Source organism: Lissotriton vulgaris, chromosome 8 (assembly GCF_964263255.1).
Source record: "Lissotriton vulgaris chromosome 8, aLisVul1.2, whole genome shotgun sequence".
NCBI lineage: Eukaryota > Metazoa > Chordata > Amphibia > Caudata > Salamandridae > Lissotriton > Lissotriton vulgaris.
In genome coordinates, this window is record NC_141696.1 from 510,764,116 (window position 1) to 510,783,861 (window position 19,746).

The window sequence follows — 19,746 nt, forward strand, 5'->3', positions numbered from 1 at the left end:
TGAACTTATGAGCCACAACAGGCCCTGCAACACGCTTCCACGGTGATGCAAAGGCGACTTCTGCGGCGGCGGCACGCTTCTCAGGTGTTGCGACATGCTTTGGTGATGTGATGGAGGCACGCTTCTTTGGCAATGCGGCGGCAACACGCTTCTCTTCGTTGAGTTGCGCTTTCAGCTCCCAGCAAAAAGCAGTCTCTGAGAAGGCCCAGCACAACAGCAGGCACTTCAATTCCCAGCAAGGGAATTTGGGGGGGAGCTGGTGGTGAAGCCCTGTATCCCTGAGACTTTAGGCACGAGGCAAGCACAGTTCAAGCCCTTGGACATTATTCTTCAAGATGAAAGCACACTCAGTCCTTTTTCTCCTTTCTTTGGCAATGAAGCAACCACTGCAGGTGCAGAATATGGAGTTTAAAAACAGGCATCTAGGGAAATGGAAGCAATACAGGTAGAAAGTGGCTAATACAGAGGGGAATTAAGCAGGAACAAGCAACTAAATAAAGCCTTGAAGAGGTCCAGTAAAATCAGTTAGATCAAAAATTCCTGTCAAACAAGGATGTTTTTATTTTTAAGGGAAATTGAAGTCCTCTCTCCATGGAGGGCTGTGGGAAACAGAGATAAGACATGTGCGAAATCCTGGTGTTCTTTGAGGAATTATGCGATTCAAAAGGGGATGATAGATGGAGCGTTTGAGCAAATCAAACAATCACCCCCAGTCAACTGATCCGGGTTTAATCAATCACCATTCTTTAGCTCACTCTGCCACCCCAGTTTAGACATGGCCATATGCAAATCAGTCCCATGAGGTACAGGTTCAAGGCTGATTTGCATATAGCCATGTCTAAACTGGGGTGGCTTGGTGAGCAAAAGAACGATGGATTTAGGCCCAGATCTCTGTACTGGGGTGAATGTATGACATTGTTCTGCATTCTGTCCATCAACTGTTGTTTTTGCGTTTGAGGAATTATGGCATGGAATGTAGGATCTGAGATCCCTGGACGATCTGTAGAAGAAGATTCTGTAGTGTAACTGGAAACCTTTTTCTTGCTGGAGTTTTTTCAAGGTAAGGCCAGTGTAAATGTGACATTTCAAGCTGAAGGCAATACTGGCTAAACTGGTTCTGGATAATAATTAAGTTTGGCGATCTGAGCAAAACATGTTGATGGAGTTACCATAGTACAAATTGAAAAGCGCGACTACCCTTAAGAGAGAGGCTTTCAAATTAGAAGTAAAGCCATCCAGTTTATTGCCAGCTGGAGATTGTAGCTTTAAGAAATACAAAATGGCTTGCCTGAACCAAGATGGGCAGTTTGATGCCCAACACAGACTTTTCCTTAATGAAATGAGCCCAAAAAAGCAGCCACAACTGTATGTTCAGCCTTAGCTTACACACTTAAAATTCATAGAGCAATTGTGAATGATTAGAAAAAGTTGTCGAAATACTATGGGCCTCATTCACAAAGGTAAAGTTAGACCTAAAGTCTAACTTTAGACCTAAAGTCTAACTTTGCACCTGAAGTCAAAGTTCAGACCTAAAGTTTAACTTAGACCAAAATTGTAACTTTACTACTTTTTGGTATTCACAAAGGTAAGTTACTGCTGGTAACTTTACTACTAGTAATTTGATTAGTTGTAACTTTATTACTAGTAAACTTACTAGTAGTACCTTACCTTTGTGAGTACCGAAAAGTAGTAAAGTTAGACTTAAGGTTTAAAGTTAAAATTTTGGTCTAATTTTTCGCTGTGAATCGGGCCGATCAGATACCATCAGGTCTATCAGGATGTGGGTTAATGGCATATTTAGGTCTGCCCAGTCACAGTGAACCAAGGAAAAAAAATAACAAATTATTAGGATTTTGAACCAGCCACGTCACCACTACTAAACAGTTGCCCCATCACTCAATTAATAAGTTTAGCAAGCACATTTTACAGGAAGGAGGATGAACTGCTCTAAGTCCTGGGTAATCGTGTTTATAAAATGCAGACTTCCAGAGCAGGGGAAATAATGCTGGCACATTTACATCAAATTAACACAGAACAGTAGATATTTACTTTGAAATCGTATGACCCACAGGCGATTCCAACACAAACATAGGCAAACACCACAATGGCTTTTATTACCCCTAACAGAAAAAGCATTGGCAAAGCCAATAGATTTCGCTTAGGCAGAATCTATTGGCTTTGTCCATTTTTTTAGATGTTGCACAGTGGTGTGAGGTGCTGTGCTGCACAGCTTAAAGTTAAAAAAAGGTTATGCGAGGTCCCCAATCTGTGTCATAGGGCGAATTCTTTTTACTTTCAGCAACGCACATACAAATAAGTTAAAATTGTTAGTTTCCTATACTTAATATTCAGTTTATATTCTTGAACAAATAACTATAGCAGCTATCGGCATGCTCTGGCGTTACAACCAGAGCTGCTGACTTTAAAGCTGGGAAACTAGGTTTGAGTCTCGGCACAGGCTCAACATCTGTGATTCTGTGCAAATCACGTAATCTACCCGTGACTGTAAAAATGAATGTGTTCTTCTGTAATTTAACTGGTGCTCATGTAAAGCGATCCAAGTCCCTCTGGTTGACTTCGCAAGATATATAACAAGTTAGGTGGAGTGAGGGAAGGCGCATGCTGTGACGGGAGGGAGGTGGTGGGAGGGACATGCCAGCAACAAACTAAATGCAGTCACTGGAAAGAACAATTGAAAACACTTTTTAAAACGTGCACGTAAAAACAAGTTAAAATATTTATTTTCAACATACTTAATTTGCAGTGTATATTCTTGAACAACTACCCATTGCAGTTACCAGTGTGTCAAAATGTAACTAGCTGAAACACTGAGACGGGCGTTACAGCCGGAGATGCTGACTTTAGTGCTGGGGAACCAGGTTCGAGTTGTTGGAATGAATGAATAAGATGTCAATGATTACCATGATGTGCGCAGGCCCGACAACAGCAATACCAATAAATGCAATGTCAACGTACAGCATAATCTATGCCAGCACAACCATGCCAGTCCCCGTCAATGCAATGTTAATGCAGGTCATAAATTGTACCCACACAGTAGCGCCGACACCAATGATGACGAGATCAATGTATGTCATAATCCATGCCCAAATAACAATAATGTTACCAGTAATAATTTTGATGTGCGTTATGACTTAAGCAAACCTAACCACGTTATTACCAGTAAGAACAATGTCAATGTAAGCTATGTTGATAAAAAGGATACTAGTGACTGCCATATTATTTTCAGGAGTTCCGATGAACTCGTATCATTGCAGTCTGATTCCTCCAGGGTGACCTCCCCATCAAAGCAGAGCAGGATTTATTTATTTATTTATTTTGAAAGTTTTATATAGCGCGAACAAGATCTTTGCAGATATCAGAGCGCTTTACAGACGAAGGTAATAGCATGTGAGTACATAACAATTGGGGTGGGGAAGGTACATGTGGGAGCATAGTCAGACTCAACAGCATAGTCAGATCAGACAGATACATCAATAATGATACAAGTACAAATAAGTAATAGCGTAAACAGTCAGGAAGGTCAATAATACGAGTCATACAAAAATGCAAAAAAAGAAGAAAAAAAAATCAGCAGAACTGAATGGTACAGCGACTGTAAATATCATACCCAGTAATAATTCAAGTGTATTTAGCCATGAGGATAGCTTTTACTTCTTTCTTAAAATGTATGGTGGAGGAGACGAGTCTGGTTTCAGGGGGGAGCGAGTTCAAGATCCTAGGTGCCATTCCTGAGAAGGAGCGCTTATAGGTTTTTTCCTTGCGAAATCTTTGGGGCTTTAGCAAGAGATTTTTTGTGCCTCTAGTGTTTCTGGAGCCTCCAGAAATCGTCAGCTTCTGAGCGAGGTATCCAGGTGAGCTCAGGTGGACAGCCTTGTGCGTCATGCAGGCGATTTTCAGATGTATTCTGGCTTCAAAAGGCAGCCAGTTCATGGATTTCAGATCAGGGGAAATGTGTGAATGTTTTTTGGATCCAGTGATGAGTCTCGCTGCGGCGTTTAGAGAAGCTCTTATGGGTGCCGTAGTAGTTACGTTAGACAAATTCTACGACTCACATCCACGCCTATCTACTACCAGGTCAACGGTGGGTGGTCTCTCTTAACCTAAAGACAAACATGCGTCAAGGGAAAACCCTGCGTGATCCCACAGATAGATAATTGCACTTTATCAGGTCCGAGAAAAATTGCCCCAATAAGACACGTTTGGCCAAGGACTCATGTTCCCCAAAATACCACAAAGCTAGATACCATATATAGAGAGAAACACTCAACCAATCAGGGCATGACATGCACACCATAAGTAGAGATCATGCGCTCCTCATGCCGGACATCTGGACACATACACAGTAATCAACACTATCTATCCCCGAGGTCAAGAGCCATCTGTGTCTTTATCAGATTCTCACATTTGTTGATTTATGACTGAGGTGCTTTTTTGGAATGTAGAAAATTTCTTTTCTGTACTTCATGAAGCTCTAGCTGAGCTGCACTGGCTCCCGATATTCCAGAGAGTCCAGTCCAAATCCTTGTGTATAGTTTTTAAAGCCCTGCATGGACTTGGGCCAACATTGCTGAGAAGGAAATTTGTGTGGTATGTTCCGGGGCGGAACCTTCGCTCTTCTACACGTGTCTGGTAAAGGTGCCTAGGTACAAAAAAAGTAAAATTAGGAGGTAGGGCTTTTGGCACTGCAGCTGCACGACAGGGGGAACAGGCTCCCTCTGGAGCTGAGAGAAACGGAGGACCTCCTCCTTTTCAGGAAGAGGTTAAAGACTTGGCTCTTTCCAAGCTCTTAACTGATTATTTTGCGTCTCCGGAACACAAGTCTGATTGTTACATTGTTGGTTCAGCGCCAGGATGCCTGTCAGGTGATAGAGCGCTTCATAAATATCATAAATGAATGAATAAATAAATAAATATATAACAGCACTCAACACTTTGTACACAGAGATTTTGAGAACACTCATTCTGTTGAGGCTCTCCCGGCCGCAGCATTTAATTAAACCAATTTGTTCCTTTTTGTCAAACAGCTCTTGCCTTTTCATATATTAAAGGTAAACTCACATCCAAGCAACAGTCTTGGTGCCAGCTCTACATCCTGTGATTCTGGGCAAATCACTTAATCTACCCGTACCTGTAAAAATTAACGTGACATGTAACTGGTGCTCACTTAAAATGCTTCAAGTCCTTCCAGTCAAAAATGCGCTTTATAAAACAAGCTACGATTGAGGTAGGAGCGAAATAACAAGCAATGGGGTGAGGAAGAGGCATGCAGTGACGGGAGCAAGTTGGTGGGAAGTACAGACCAGCAACGAACACGGAAGTGGCATGCATCGACGAAAGTTGGATGGTGGTAAGGACAGACAAGCAACAAACAGAATGCGGACACTGAAAAGCAATTTAAACAAGTATGTTATAAGTATGTGGCCAGTAGGAGGACACTGACCACCAGAGGCAGTTCTTGGTCCAAGCTCCATAATCTGGACGAAGACATGAAGCCAAGCAGGAAGTTGGAGGTAGGAGAGGGCGCTGACCAACAGAAAGAAATGAAACGAGTGTTGTGGGAGCCAACTACAGGTAAGTAATGGGCAAGCTCTAAGCCCCTTTTAAGACCTTTTATTTTGTTACAAGAGATTTTGCAAGCGCCGTGTATGGAAAACCTAAAAAGGTTTGCGCCATCCAGGCATCTTCAACGGGCCCCACACAATGATCACTTTGAAACCAATACATATGGGACATTTGTTCCTCCAAAAATGTCAGAGTTTTGTTGCAGCAGGACTTAACATCTGTGGATTTAATAAGACATGGTTCAGCAGCCTTGGTTTCAGACTACATATTTCCTATACATTTGGCGGTCTGCTAATTAGGGGAATAAAACTGACACCATGTTGTACAGCATAACAAATGTCTGTAGAAGCTATAAGTTTACCAAAGAGGAGAAGAAACAGCGAAACCCAATCTAATCTCTGCACAGCATAACAGTTAATAAAGCACACGGCGCAGGGTGAGTTGGGAAAACAGGCAAGAATTGCTTGTGAGTTCACAGTGTTAAAGCCCTGCAAGGGAAATGTTCACGACTGACTGAACATGTACACGCCTTGCTGGAAGAATGTGTAGAGCGAAAATCTCCACTCCAAATACTGCTGTAAATTATGTTGCCATGGGCATGTAAATAAACGCCCCATACTACTGAACTTCTGAGTTAATGGCAGTTCTTAAGATTCATTGGAACAAAACACACAACAGTAGAAGAGGTTGTGACTGGCTGACTCAAAACATAAGAAACAAAGACTGGCAAAGTTAATAAGTCTAGTGTTGGGTGTTGCCTTTTTGCTTTGTTGAGGTTTCTTTTGTTTCGTTGTGGTTTTCTCAACATTACATTGTTGGCAAAGCTGCCAAGCCATCACCAATCGAACAAGCATTTGCAATGCAATAGGTCTCACATTAGGAAAGTGTGAGCTATTGGTATTGTAAATGACACTTTTTTTATATGTGTTGGCTTTGAAAATATATAAATTAATAGCATTGTTATTCACAAAGCCAATAGCTTACACTTTCCTAATGTGAGTCCTATTGGCAATGGCAATGCTTGTTGGTAGCAAGCAAGGACAGTGATGATGTGGTTGGGCTGAGTCATGTGGTGGTGTCCCAGAGTGCTGTGGCGGTGTCCCAGAGTGCTGTGGCGGTGTCCCAGAGTGATGTGCTGGTGTCCCCGAGTGATTTGGTGGTATCCCCGAGTTGAGTTGGCTTTGAAAATATATAAATTAATAGTATTGTTATTCACAAAGCCAATAGCTTACACTTTCCTAATGCGAGTCCTTTTGGCTATGGCAATGCTTGTTGGTAGCAAGCAAGGACAGTGCTGTTGTGGTGCTGAGTGATGATGTGCTTGGGCTGAGTGATGTGGTGGTGTATTAGAGTGATATGGTGGTGTCCCCGAGTGATGTGGTGGTGCCCCTGAGTGATGTGGTGGTGCCCCTGAGTGATGTGGTGGTGCCCCTGAGTGATGTGGTGGTGCCCCTGAGTGATGTGGTGGTGCCCCTGAGTGATGTGGGGTGCCCCTGAGTGATGTGGTGGTGTTCCTGAGTGATGTGGTGTGTGAGGGTGTGTGAGGGTGTGTGGGGGTGTGTGGGGGTGAAAGGGGGTGAGGGTGAGTAAGGGTGAGACGGTTGTGAGGGGTGTGATGGTGTGAGGTTGTGAGGGTGAGTGAGGGTGTATGAGGGTGGGTGATTGTTCCTGAGTGATGTGGTGGTGTCCCCGAGTGATGTGGTGGTGTCCCCGAGTGATGTGGTGGTGTCCCCGAATGATGTGGTGGTGTCCCCGAATGATGAGGTGGTGTCCCCGAATGATGTGGTGGTGTCCCCGAGTGATGTGGTGGTGTTCCCGAGTGATGTGTCCCCGAGTGATGTGGTGGTGTCGCCGAGTGATGTGTCCCCGAGTGATGTGGTGGTGTCCCCGAGTGATGTGGTGGGGATGTGGTGGTGCCCCCGCGTGATGTGGTGGTGTCCCAGAGTGGTGTGGTGGTGTTCCCGAGTGATGTGTCCCCGAGTGATGTGGTGGTGTACCCGATTGATGTGGTGGTGTACCCGAGTGATGTGGTGTGACCCGCGTGGTGCCCCTGAGTGATGTGGTGGTGCCCAGAGTGATGTGGTGGTGTCCCCGAGTGATGTGGTGGTGTCCTCGAGTGATGTGGTGGTGTCCCCGAGTGATGTGGTGGTGTCCCCGAGTGATGTGGTGGTGCCCCTGGGTGGTGTCCCTGAGTGGTGTGGTGGTGCCCCCGAGTGATGTGGTGGTGTCCCCGAGTGATGTGGTGGTGTCCCCGAGTGATGTGGTGGTGTCCCCGAGTGATGTGGTGGTGTCCCGAGTGATGTGGTGGTGTCCCGAGTGATGTGGTGGTGCCCTCGAGTGATGTGGTGGTGCCCCCGACTGATGTGGTGGTGCCCCCGAGTGATGTGGTGGTATTCCCGAGTTGAGTTGGCTTTGAAAATATATAAATTAATAGCATTGTTATTCAGAAAGCCAATAGCTTACACTTTCCTGATGCGAGTCCTTTTGGCTAAGGCAGTGCTTGTTGGTAGCAAGCAAGGACAGTGCTGTTGTGGTGCTGAGTGATGATGTGCTTGGGCTGAGTGATGTGGCGGTGTCCCCGAGTGATGTGGCGGTGTCCCCGAGTGATGATGTGGTGTTCCTGAGTGATGTGGTGTGTGAGGGTGAGGGTGTGCGGGGGTGTGAGGGATTGAGTAAGGGTGAGAGGGTTGTGAGGGTGAGTGGTGTGATGGTGTGAGGGTGAGTGAGGGTGTGTGATTGTTCCTGAGTGATGTGGTGGTGTCCCCGAGTGATGTGGTGGTGCCCCCGAGTGATGTGGTGGTGCCCCCGAGTGATGTGGTGGTGCCCCCGTGTGATGTGGTGGTGCCCCCGTGTGATGTGGTGGTGCCCCCGAGTGATGTGGTGGTGAAGGTTTACATCTGCCATTGTCAGGAGTAAATTTCCGACATTTTTCAGTATGGGAAAAGATTAGAGAAGAGTTGTTGAAAATCCTTAAAACATGCAAGTCAGTAGGTTTGCAAAGACTCGAAAGAGGATTCTAACCCTGGAACTATTGCTTACCACTACCTTTAGCCCCAGCATGTAAATCAGCGGAAACGTGGCAACATAAGGGGATTGCAAGTAATGAAACGCTACTATGGTATGAGCCCTGGCAAAATCAGAGAGGCTATATCAGAGCTCTTATATAATGATATTGCTGCCATAATTTGTCGATGCAATACATGGTACCAAGGGGGTCAAGTGAATTTTGTTACAGGACAAGTAGATTTATGAAGCAACCTGCCCCATGGACAAGTAGTTATTTTATTAAATTCCACATTCCTGAGAGAGAGACCAAATACGCCTTGAAAACATCCCAGGCCTGCATGCCAACAAAGGCCAAAACAAATAAAGGCTGTACATTTGAGAAAATGATTTGATTTCAATAAATAGAGCCATGGAGCTTACCATCAAGAAGGCGGCAATCTGTTAATTAAAAGAGCAAACTTAAGAATGTATAGATTTATATGGTATGAATCACAAATGCTTGTTTGAATACTAAATGGCCTTGGGGAACAAAATTATTAAACTCAAGCAGACAAAGATTACACTAATGAAATGTTTAAATTCAGGTGAAAGCACTCCCCATTTAAGTATATTATACATATCATTTTAGTAAGATAACATGGTCTTAGCTAACGTAGACCTAAAAATGCCTACTGCCGTGCTAAAATAACAGAAACAGAGTGCCTTATGTATACAGTGAAAGTATCACAAGAATGGAATGTGTGATGGATGAGAAGGTGGAATGATACACCAAACAGCTAGAAGCATGAAATGAGAGGAAACTCTAAGTCTATTTAATAATTGATAACAATAGGTCTTACAGACACCTGCATTGTCAAGCCTGACTTAAAAATAAATAAAATGTGCATAACAGCACTCTTTCAGAAAAGAAGGTCCTTGTAGCAACAGGAAGAAATTTATAAGAAGAGGGAGGAAAAGAAAAGAAATGGGAGAACACAGGAGATGTGGGTGAGTAGGAGAAAGCAACACACATTGGCGAGGGGGCAGGATAAAGAAAACCCTTGCACCTCCATGGAGTGCTAAAAGCAAGAGGAAACAAGTAGTTTCCAAGAATTAAAACAGTGGAAGAATACAATTCAAACAAACAAAATGGTGGTAAAGCGGCTATGCCCCACTGAAAAGATGAGCAAACAGGAGGAAAGAAAGCCATCAAACAAGAAGCAAGCAAATGAGATTAAAAAGAAAGCCAACCAATGGTAAGTGATGTGCTCTGGACGCCCACTGTAAATTCTGGTAGAGTACGCATTAGGTATTTGCAACACTAACAGCTAACGTTTGTTGTAGGCAAGATCTATTGACTATTGTGCATGCAAAAAGTGTTGTGAACCTTAAATCAAATCCCAGCCCAACATTAATTATGTTTGTGGTTAAGAATATTTGGTACATTTAATTTTCTGTTTTCATAACTGTCGCTCTCCTGTGTCAGTCCTTAATGTGTGTAAAAATGGCAGGTAATTTTAGACGGTTCGTCAAGCCCTACAAGAAGTTTTACTTCATAGTACAGCGGTGGCCTAAAACGACCAAACTGTACAACTACAATGCATGATATAAATAGCATGGGCTGTGCCCCTGGAAGAAGGTTCGAATATGGAATTGAACTTAAGGTATTCGAGCGCCCTATGCAATTGGTAGAGGAATATATGTACGCAGATTGCCCTTTAAATTATTCTCTGGTAATATCCAATAGTGTAAATAAATACAGAATACTAAATGCCTAGAGGCACGTTGGAACTGTCGAACCTGCTTCGAAGAACATTGAAAAGCTCGTACATGTTTAGGATACACAAACAGTAAAATACCTATCAGAGACCGTAGATCCGCCAACAACGGCAAAAAGAAAGGGTGTGTGCATTCTTTCTATTCCTGTCCAAGACGTTTGCGAACAAGAGATGGCATCAACTGAATGAAAAAAATGTCTGATCACAGCAACCCAACAGAGGATTCGAAATGAGTCCATTTAGATCCCTCACGCTGCACCTTCTAAGACTCGAAGGAGAGAGAGGTTAAGTGTTTTTGAGAATGAATCTACTGGAAATAATGGTAGATCACTCATGTCTAAGAGTGTGAGGAAGGAAAAACTTTAACCAACTAAAAGGTACCGAACTTAAATCTAAAGGGAAGCAACTAGCTTATGTGGAGGATGTAAAAAAAGTCATTTGAGGATGACATCAGCTAAGAGAGGCAGGGTCAGTTGCGTGGTTCCACTATGTTTGAACCAGTTCAGGGCTTTAAGTGGGTTGAAAACCCCTAAGGTGGGGGCTCTCTCAAAGGGGCGTGGCCGATGTAATTAAGGACGTGTCTTAGAAATACGTAAACTGAAAATATGTGCTTAGCATAGTGTACAGCCCGACCGGTATTTTAATGCTTCTGTTATCGCACCCAAATATTTAATACAACAAGTAACAAGCAAGGATTATGGGCTTTGCAAATGGTTGTTTGTTACATAAGATAAATACGCAACATCCATGGCTTCGTTGTAGAGCATATTGAAAATGCGTCAGTTCCATGGGCGTAGGAAGTGTGGGGGGCGCAGGGGATATATCCCCCCCAGATTTTGGAGTGGGGGGGGGACACGGGGGACTAAAGAATTTCCCCTTTTCCTTTCAGTCATTTGCAGGGCCATTAGTGTGCAAAAGCGCTACCTAATGGCCCTGCACTTGGCCTGCCTGCAGTCAAAGAGGCCTCGCCCTATGCCCTTTGTTGTGCTGCAGGAAGGCTCGGCGTCCTGGGAAGGGCAGAGAAGGAAAAAAAACTCTGTCTCTTTTCCTTCATACCCTGGGAGAAGGCAAGGACAGTGTCAACTTCTCCTGTCCTGCCTTTGGTAGCTGTCCTCCCCTCTCTCTCTTTATTCCTCCATCTCTTTCTGTCTCTGCCTCGCTCCTCCTTAAGTTCTGATTTCAAGCGCTCTTATGTACTCTCTCTTGCCTCTCCTCTTCTTCGTTTCCCAGTGAAATGGATACAAAATAGGTGGAACACTTTGGCTGGAAATGTCCTCATTTACTGACCGTTTTATTATTCCAAAAAAAAAAACCTCGGGATGGAGAGAAAAAATAATGAAATACCGAAATAAAGTAATATAGAGTGGTCAGCAGACAGGCCGGATTGTTATTTACAGCCACACACATTAGCGCCACTTAACAGAGTTTGCCAGTGAAAGCGCTACTTACTTTCTTTCTTCGAACAACATTGTTTTCCCAGGGTGGGGAACCATTCCTAAAAGGGACTGAAATACCTGGTTGATGGATGGAGTGGAAATGTTTAATATGATAATTTTCAACTGTTTTAATTATTTTAGCTTATAAAATGTGTACTGAGGCTCTGTGTCCGGGGATGTGGTCTTTTTTAAACCAAACTGCTTACATTTTTTAAAGGATATAAGCAATGGACATTGAAACAGGTCCCTTCCTGGTCCTGTAGCCATGTCCTGAATTTTTCAGGCAAAATCACTTACTGATTTCTGAATAATGAGTTTTAAACTGTTAAGGTAACCATGTTGCTCCTGAATACATTTCACATGATTTGCTTATTCGTGCATTCCTTATGAGTGTTTGCTTTTCCTAGGGTGTTATTCATTTTTTTCAGGCGGCATTTTACTGTTGTCTATTGCATAATTTGAATTTAGTTGCAGCACAATTGAGTTGTAGCTGAAGGCAGTGCACGTTTCTCTCAGTGGAGCGGTATGGTTTCAGTGTGGGAGAGGATGTGGCACTCTGGCCATAGCTGCTGAATTTGGAATTGGCGCACCATTTTCAGCCTTCATGAACAGTCCACCAGACCACACTACTGACAGAGCTCATTCCGATGCTACACCTTAGAAGGCCCGATAGACCTTGGAAGCCCTGGTGTCTTAGCACCCGCAGTTGGACCCTACGGGTGGCAAGTGTGAGTTAACCTTGAAGGCCTTTTCACCACAATCCATACTGCAGTTCACCTCCAGTCTTGCGAGCAGGCATACCAAGAAGCACACCCTAGATCGACAGTGACACTGAGGTCACAAGATCCTTGAGGCCAGTCCACCGCACCCATTGGTATCTCCATTGGCCTTTTTCAGCAGTAGTGGTGCAACTTACCAGGGGTTGGGAATGTAGGATTTGCATGCACGCCAAACTTAGGGGGTGATTATAATGGAGGTGGGACAGCCACGTCACCCCGTCAGTGGTGGTCCCACCGCCATCGGTGACTGCATCACCACCAAACATATTTCAATGGTGGGTGGTTCCCTGGCGGTCGGAAAGACCAACCGCCATGCACCAGACTGGCTCCTTGAGCCCGCCAGTGCGGCGGAGGGGCTTGTGGTTCCTACAATGCTGGTGGTGCCTACCTGGCACCACAGTAGGGATTACGATACCCCTTACCCGCCAGACTATCCATGGCGGTTCACCCGCCATGGAAAAGTTGGCGGAAAGGGACATTGGAGGCCTGTAGGAGGCCCCTTTCCCCAGCCCCAGACATGGGACCTGAGGGACATCTAAGAGCCCCCCTACATATCACTGCACCATGTGGCAGGCACCGCATTGTGCATGCCACGTAGTGCAGTGATATATGTAACATGTCAGTTTTTACATTGCGGCAGATGATGCAGCCAGCAGCACCTGCTGCAATGTAAAAGATAGGCACTGCGTACACCATAGTGGCGGTCGCATTGTAATGCCTATCGTGGGGCCCCCACCTTGGAGGCCAGCAGTCCCATTCCCCGATTCGATAGCGGACTGACTGAAGTCCACCTGCCATCGTAATCAGCCCCTAAGTTTGCAAACTTCATGGTCTCTGCTTCATGCACAAACACTTGCAGCCTGCTTTCAGGCCGCTGGAGTTATACAGCAATGGAGGCCAAAATTATGTTGCAGTGTTGACTAAATGATGCAACAATAAAAAGGCTGCAGCATAATGCAGTGCACTTTATGATACTTTATTATTTTGACATATTTATACATACTGACAGCCTCTGCAAAGCTTTTGCCTCATTAGTACCTGTGTAACATACAAATGAAGTAGCTGGAAAGGTGACCTGTCAACCTTTGCAAAGGGCCTACACTTCACAGCAACATAAATCACATTTCTTTTAGTAATTTTTGATCTGTTTGACCTACAAAATTGTTTTGGGTCAAATCGTAAGAATATGCAGCAGATGATATATTGTGTGGCAAATGTGATACAGCCATAGTTAAGTGGAAAACATTTTTCCACTTAACTTTATTTTGCCCCAGCATTGCAGTTGATCAATTTATAAGTTCCCCAAACCCAAAAGTCGAGTTTGAGCACAATTTGCATTTTAAAAGCAGTATTACAACACAGGGCTACTTTTAAACTGACCTCCGGCTTCAGCAGTGCACACATGCAAACGCAGAAAGGGCTGCTGGCCTCTAAAGTGCCATGCCCTATTATATTCTAGGGACTTAAAGGTAGTTCTAACCCCCCTGCCCTATTATGTACTAGGGCCATATAGGAGAGGTCATGCCAATCATAGGGGTACCCTAACACATAGTGCACCCTAGTGTATGTAGGTGTTTTCACAGTACCTTTAAGTGTCACTTTCAGAATAGCACTGGCCCTGGGCCTGTTCAGGCAGAGGCCAGGGTCAGTCAGTCAGGTACCACCAGTACCAGTCAGCAAAACATTGGGGAGTGCCCAGGGCACAGGATGGCTTTGAAGAACTAAAGAAGCGCAAACTCAGAATTTAAAACATAAAACCATGGTTGGGGGGTTCTCTTTAATAATCAGAATTGATTTACATCCTAATGAACCCATTTTCCAACATTAGGATAAGGAAAGACTCGGGAAAAATCATAACGTTCTAATCTATACCGTGCAGTTTTCATGCAGTTCTTTGATGACGTTTAATAGCTCACTGTTCAATGTTAGGATTTTAACTTCTAAACTGCAAATACCAAAAGAATCTCTCAGACAAAAGCAGTAACTCACTGACCTATTTACATGATCTGCATTTTGTGATCTGCCTGGTACACATTCTTTGCGGCAGGCATGTTACCCCACTGTGGCTACCTTACCAAGAGTCAAAACTAACACTAGACAAACCTCCGATCTCTCTCAATAAAGAACATTAATCACCAAAGTTATCTTCACATTTGTATTGTTGCCTGAAAATTGCTGGAGGCCAGGAATGCAGTTACTTTTCAAACCATAAGGCACTTGCAAACATGACGCCCCCAACCTAAGTCAGCGGCCTTTGTTTGATTGGTGCAGCAAGATTCATATATATTTTTTAAACATTTGGTCTGATTACTATATGAATGTAAATAACAATAAAGCATACATGCAAACTGTGACAACATGCCTGCTCTTAATATTTCACTTCGAAAGTATGCGATTGTATTTGTTTAATGGGCGGTGATTTGTATAGGGTCACTGGAAAGTCCACAAGGTGTCCCTGTCCCCCCCAGAATTTTAGTGTCTCCTACGCCCCTGGTCAGTTCTGAAATATTGAGACGGTAAAAGAACTATAATAAGGTTCTTTGAAGTTACAGCGAAGGATTGTAGTGCTGCAGAGTTAATATTTATTTATTTTTATCCTGAGGAGGAGGGCAAAAACGGACAACCCGATAGGGACCAGTCTAAGCACCTGCTTTTAGCACCGAGAAGACCCGGCCCACTTAATGTCCAGGATTCAATGCCCCTCCTCACCGCTCCCCGGAAAACCCCACTCCCTAAAATAAGTACGCGCATCTACAGGTCCCAACGTTTACCATAACAGACGACACTGTGACACTTACTCCCCAGCCCTTTGGCTTGGCTCAGCAGCGCCTCCTGGTCATCGGGGTCTCCCGGCCGCTGAGGGTCTCCGCTCCCCTCCTCCTCGGGCTGCTGCCTCCGCTGCTCAGGAATGCCTACCCCGCTATTAGACTCTACTTGACCCTGGCTTTGGGCAGGATGCTCCTCCGCTTCCAAGCCGAGCCAGCTTCCCAGACCCCGCAGCATCCCTGCGGTTTGTGAGCGCCGTGCCCGCGCCTCTTGCTGGGTTGTTATTGTTTGTTGCACTTCCTCATTCACAAGCTCTCTGTGTATATGACGCGGCAGCCGTATCAGGAAGTGAACAGTGCAGTGAACATAGAAGAAGGACACTCGGTGAAGCGAACCTCTCAGCGTCCATTCGTCCATCTAATCTTGGGGCGACCATCTTAGAAAGGCAACGTTTCAATGTCTTTAATGTCTTTCAAAGAAGATCCAACCTTAATATTATTCTTTTTTTAAGTTCAACTTTTAGAATTCTCTTCTTTTGATGACTGCTAATTTAAAGCTGTGATTTACGAACAGAAGAAATGTGATTACTCTTCGTAGAAACAGAGACAGGTCTCATTCAGCCTGAGAAATTAATCTCTTGCTGCATTATCATGGCTTCAGGTATTCATTTTGTCCTACTGTTGTTAAAGATTTTTAGTTGTTTAACCACATATCCTTTCTTTGCTGCTCCGAAGCCAGTTAAGTGCCTTCCCTTACTACTTTTGCTTTTGTGGTATGGTACTGTATGGGTTAATGTGTTAAATGCTTATCGCGTATGCGCTTTCTAAACTTTATTTCTCGGGACTTAATTCTGCCTTGTGCTTTTGTAGAGTAGCACTCTAGTGTTCCTGCCGCGTCACGGCAGGGAACGCTGGGAGCGCAAGCGGATGCTGCAGGACTGTTTGCCCAGCCGAGTCAGAGCTGGTGCTGCTCCCGGCGTTTCTGAATTAAATATAATCAATTACTTATTACACCTCACTCGTGTCCGTCTCTCAGTGACCCCAGGGCATCCTACAAATTGGCGAAGAGGCTGGGGGAGGCAGACACACCCACTGCTGGCCCCCGCTACACAGCTTGACGACGACCCGCGGACCGCGGGAGGCCCGATCGGGAGCGCGGCAGAGGAGCAGTGGGCAGAGTGCCCGCCAACGCAGAACGGGGCAGAATCACGGCGGCATAAGGAAGTGGACCGGCTGTAACAGAGGACTGGGGGAGGCAGAACACCTGACCAGCACAACGTGAGGAGCACGCACCCAGCCGAACAGTGAGTGCAGCTGTGCCCCTCCCCCCGCAAGTGGTAGAGCAGGGCGCCCGACGGCAGCCAGAGCAGGCACACGCCCACAAGACACAGATTGTGCAAAAGGGGTCAAAGAGGGCTTTCCCTGCATACCCTCAACTGGCCAGCCCCAACCCAGCAACCAGCAGCAACAGCCCCTGGAGGGAATTGGTACCTTCCCTGCAGCACAAGTAGGGGGCCAAACCAGTGAGCCACAAAGTGTGGAACATACCTTTTACCTGTCAGGTTGCAGTGCAACAAGAATTGCAGCGCTTGGAAGATAATGGAGTAATTGAACCCATAGAGTGCGCAAAATGGCTGGCACCCCTGGTCGTAGCCTCGAAGCCCAACAGGAAGGTACGCCTGTGCATAGACTTGAGGGAGCTCAACAAAAACATCATAGTAGATAAGTTCCCCTTGCCCAGGATAAATGAAATGTTGGCCCAGATAAAAGGCATCAGATGGTTCTCCACCATAGACCTGACCTCAGCATACCACCAGACTGCAATACACCCTTCGTGCAAGAAAGTAACATCGTTCATCATGCCCTTTGGGTGCTACCGGTTCCGACGGATGCCATTCGGCCTAGCATCCGCCGCAGCAGTGTTCCAAAAGTTGATGCATAAACTTTTCAGAGACATGGCAGGGGTGCAATATTTCCAGGACGATATCCTGGTCATGGGGAGAACCAAATCGGACCATGATGCCAAACTCACCAAAGTCCTGCACATTCTGGCGCAGAATGGTCTCACTGCTGAATGGGACAAGTGCAAGTTCGGTATAACATCAGTCACGTACCTGGGCCACAAGATCAGTGACAAAGGAGTCACACCCAAACAAGCGGATGCCAAATCTATAAGGGGCGCTCGCGCACCTAGAAGCAAGGATGATGTCTATTCCTTCCTAGGAATGGCAGAATTTTATAGCAAATTTGTACCTCACTTTGCCACCAAAACGCACAATCTGCATCAGCTACTGAAGGAGAAGACCCTTTGCATGGTCGGAAGCGTCTCAAGAAGAATTCCGACAAACAAAGGAGGACATCTGTGAAGCGGTGCCTCTACATCACTTTGACCAAAAAGCATTATCCATCCTCACTACAGACGCGAGTGACAGAGGGTTAGGGGCAGTCCTCATGCAACGGGCTGAAGAAGGCGAAATTACGACAGTCAGCTTCGTGTCAAGATCCCTAAGCCCAAACGAAGGAAAATTCAGTGTGATAGAAAAGGAGATGCTGGCGGCGATCTGGGCAATGGAAAGATTCCGCAAATTCCTCTGGGGCTCCAGATTCCTACTCAGTACGGATCACAAGTCGTTAGTGAAGGTGCTCACATCCAGTGGACATGCGAGTGCTACGCCTCGCGTAGCAAAAATGATGCTGCGTTTGCTGGACTACGTGTACGATTATAGAGTACATCCGGGGCGCCAAGAACAAGGTTGCGGACTACCTCAGCAGGGAGGCGACAATGGAGGATGCGCCCAAGCAAACGGGCAAGGATGATTACACCATAGCCTTCACAGAAGGCCAGTAAGCAGTCATAAGTGCACAAGAGTGGAGAGAGGCATACAACAATGATGCAAATCTCACAACACTTAAACAGTTCATAGTTGCTGGATGGCCAGAGAAGAAACCCTTGAGGGCAGAACACCGCAAATTCTATGAAGTTCAAGAGGAACTATCAGTCGGGGACAATAATGTATTCATACTGCGAGGAGATAAAGTAGTTCCGTCAGGCCAATTGGTAAAGCGATTACTCTCTATACTGCATGAAGGACTTTTAGGCATAGTGAAGACTAAGCAGAGAACCAAGCAAGCATACTGGTGGCCGGCGCTAGACAACCAGGTGGAGAGGCATGTCAGGGAATGTGTACAGTGCAGCAATGCAGACAAGAAGCAGACCACTCTGCGACCTCCACTGGGGAAATTTGCCAATCCGATAAATCCATGGGAAGAATTGGCAGTGGACATCCTAGGCTCCATTTTAGATGCGTAGAGTGTACCCAAATATGCAATTGTGTTGGTAGATAGATACTCAAAGTGGCCGGAAGTGGAGGTATGCGAAACCGTGGACACTGACACCGTACTGGCATTCCTCGCGGCCACATTTTTGAGAGATGGAATACCAAGAATCATCACTTGTGATAATGGACCGCAATTTACGTCAGACAAATGGAACGCATACATGGAACGTAACGGAATACAGATTAAGCACACCCGGGTATATTATCCAGACGGGAACGGCCCAGTGGAAAGATTTAACCGGGTTGTTTAGGGGTTCAGTACAGGCAGCAATCAATGCCGGAAAGAATTGGGAGGTAGAACTCAGGAGTACAGTATGGGCGTACTGTATCACCCCCACCAAGACTGGATATAGCCCATTCAAAATACTGAGGGGCCGTGAACCATTTGCAAGAGACAATGTGGCATGGAAGAAACAAACAGTACAGAGTAAATGGTCTCCAGCAGTTGTGCGCAGCAACTTGGAAAGAGCACAAAAGATCTACACGGACCACTAAAACAGGCGACACAACGTCAAAGAGTCGTCACTGGAAAAAGGGGAATGGGTCAGAGTGAAGTTGGCTCAGATAAGAAGGAAAGGCGACAGCAAGTATAGCACACCCCTACAAGTACGCGAAGTCTACAAAAGATCAGCCCTGAGAAACGCAATCAGAAAGAGAAGACGACGAGCACCCGGAGGGGGAAGAAAACACTACGGAAAAAAAAGCACCCAGTAGTGACACGAGGAGCACCAGTATGGAAGAAATGACTACCACCAGCGAACAGAGAAATCTAGAAGACAAAGGTACGAATGCTCAACGGGAGGACCAAGGAATGGATGAATTGGAATTGGGGAGCCGAACACAAGAAACATCAAACTATGCCCCACCCAGCAACAGCAGAGATGCCCGGACGGGCACTCCAGTGAAACACACCCGCACAGGCAGGACAGTGGTACTGCCCAAGAGGTATCAAGAGTTCGACATGAAAACTTAAACACTTATCAGCAAGATCTATCGTTGGACAATGTATATGTCCTGTTCTTCGTTAAGTGCAGGTTGTTAAAGGAGGGAGATATGTTGAGTAGTGCTCTAGTGTTCCTGCC

At 45.5% G+C, this 19,746-nt stretch overlaps 1 protein-coding gene across 2 annotated transcripts in view; it reads right to left on the reverse strand.

Annotated features, from left to right (window-relative positions):
- Positions 1 to 15,666, reverse strand: part of SYAP1 (synapse associated protein 1) — a 264,963-nt gene extending 249,297 nt beyond the window's left edge. Inside the window, exon 1 of one of the 2 annotated variants that reach the window (XM_086934326.1) lies at positions 15,360 to 15,666. In XM_086934326.1, the coding sequence (XP_086790452.1) occupies positions 15,360 to 15,564 (205 nt within the window). In that variant the 5' untranslated portion in view covers positions 15,565 to 15,666. The remainder of the gene's footprint in view (positions 1 to 15,359) is intronic. The other variant, XM_086934327.1, reaches the window with a different exon arrangement.
- Positions 15,667 to 19,746: the final 4,080 nt, after the last annotated feature.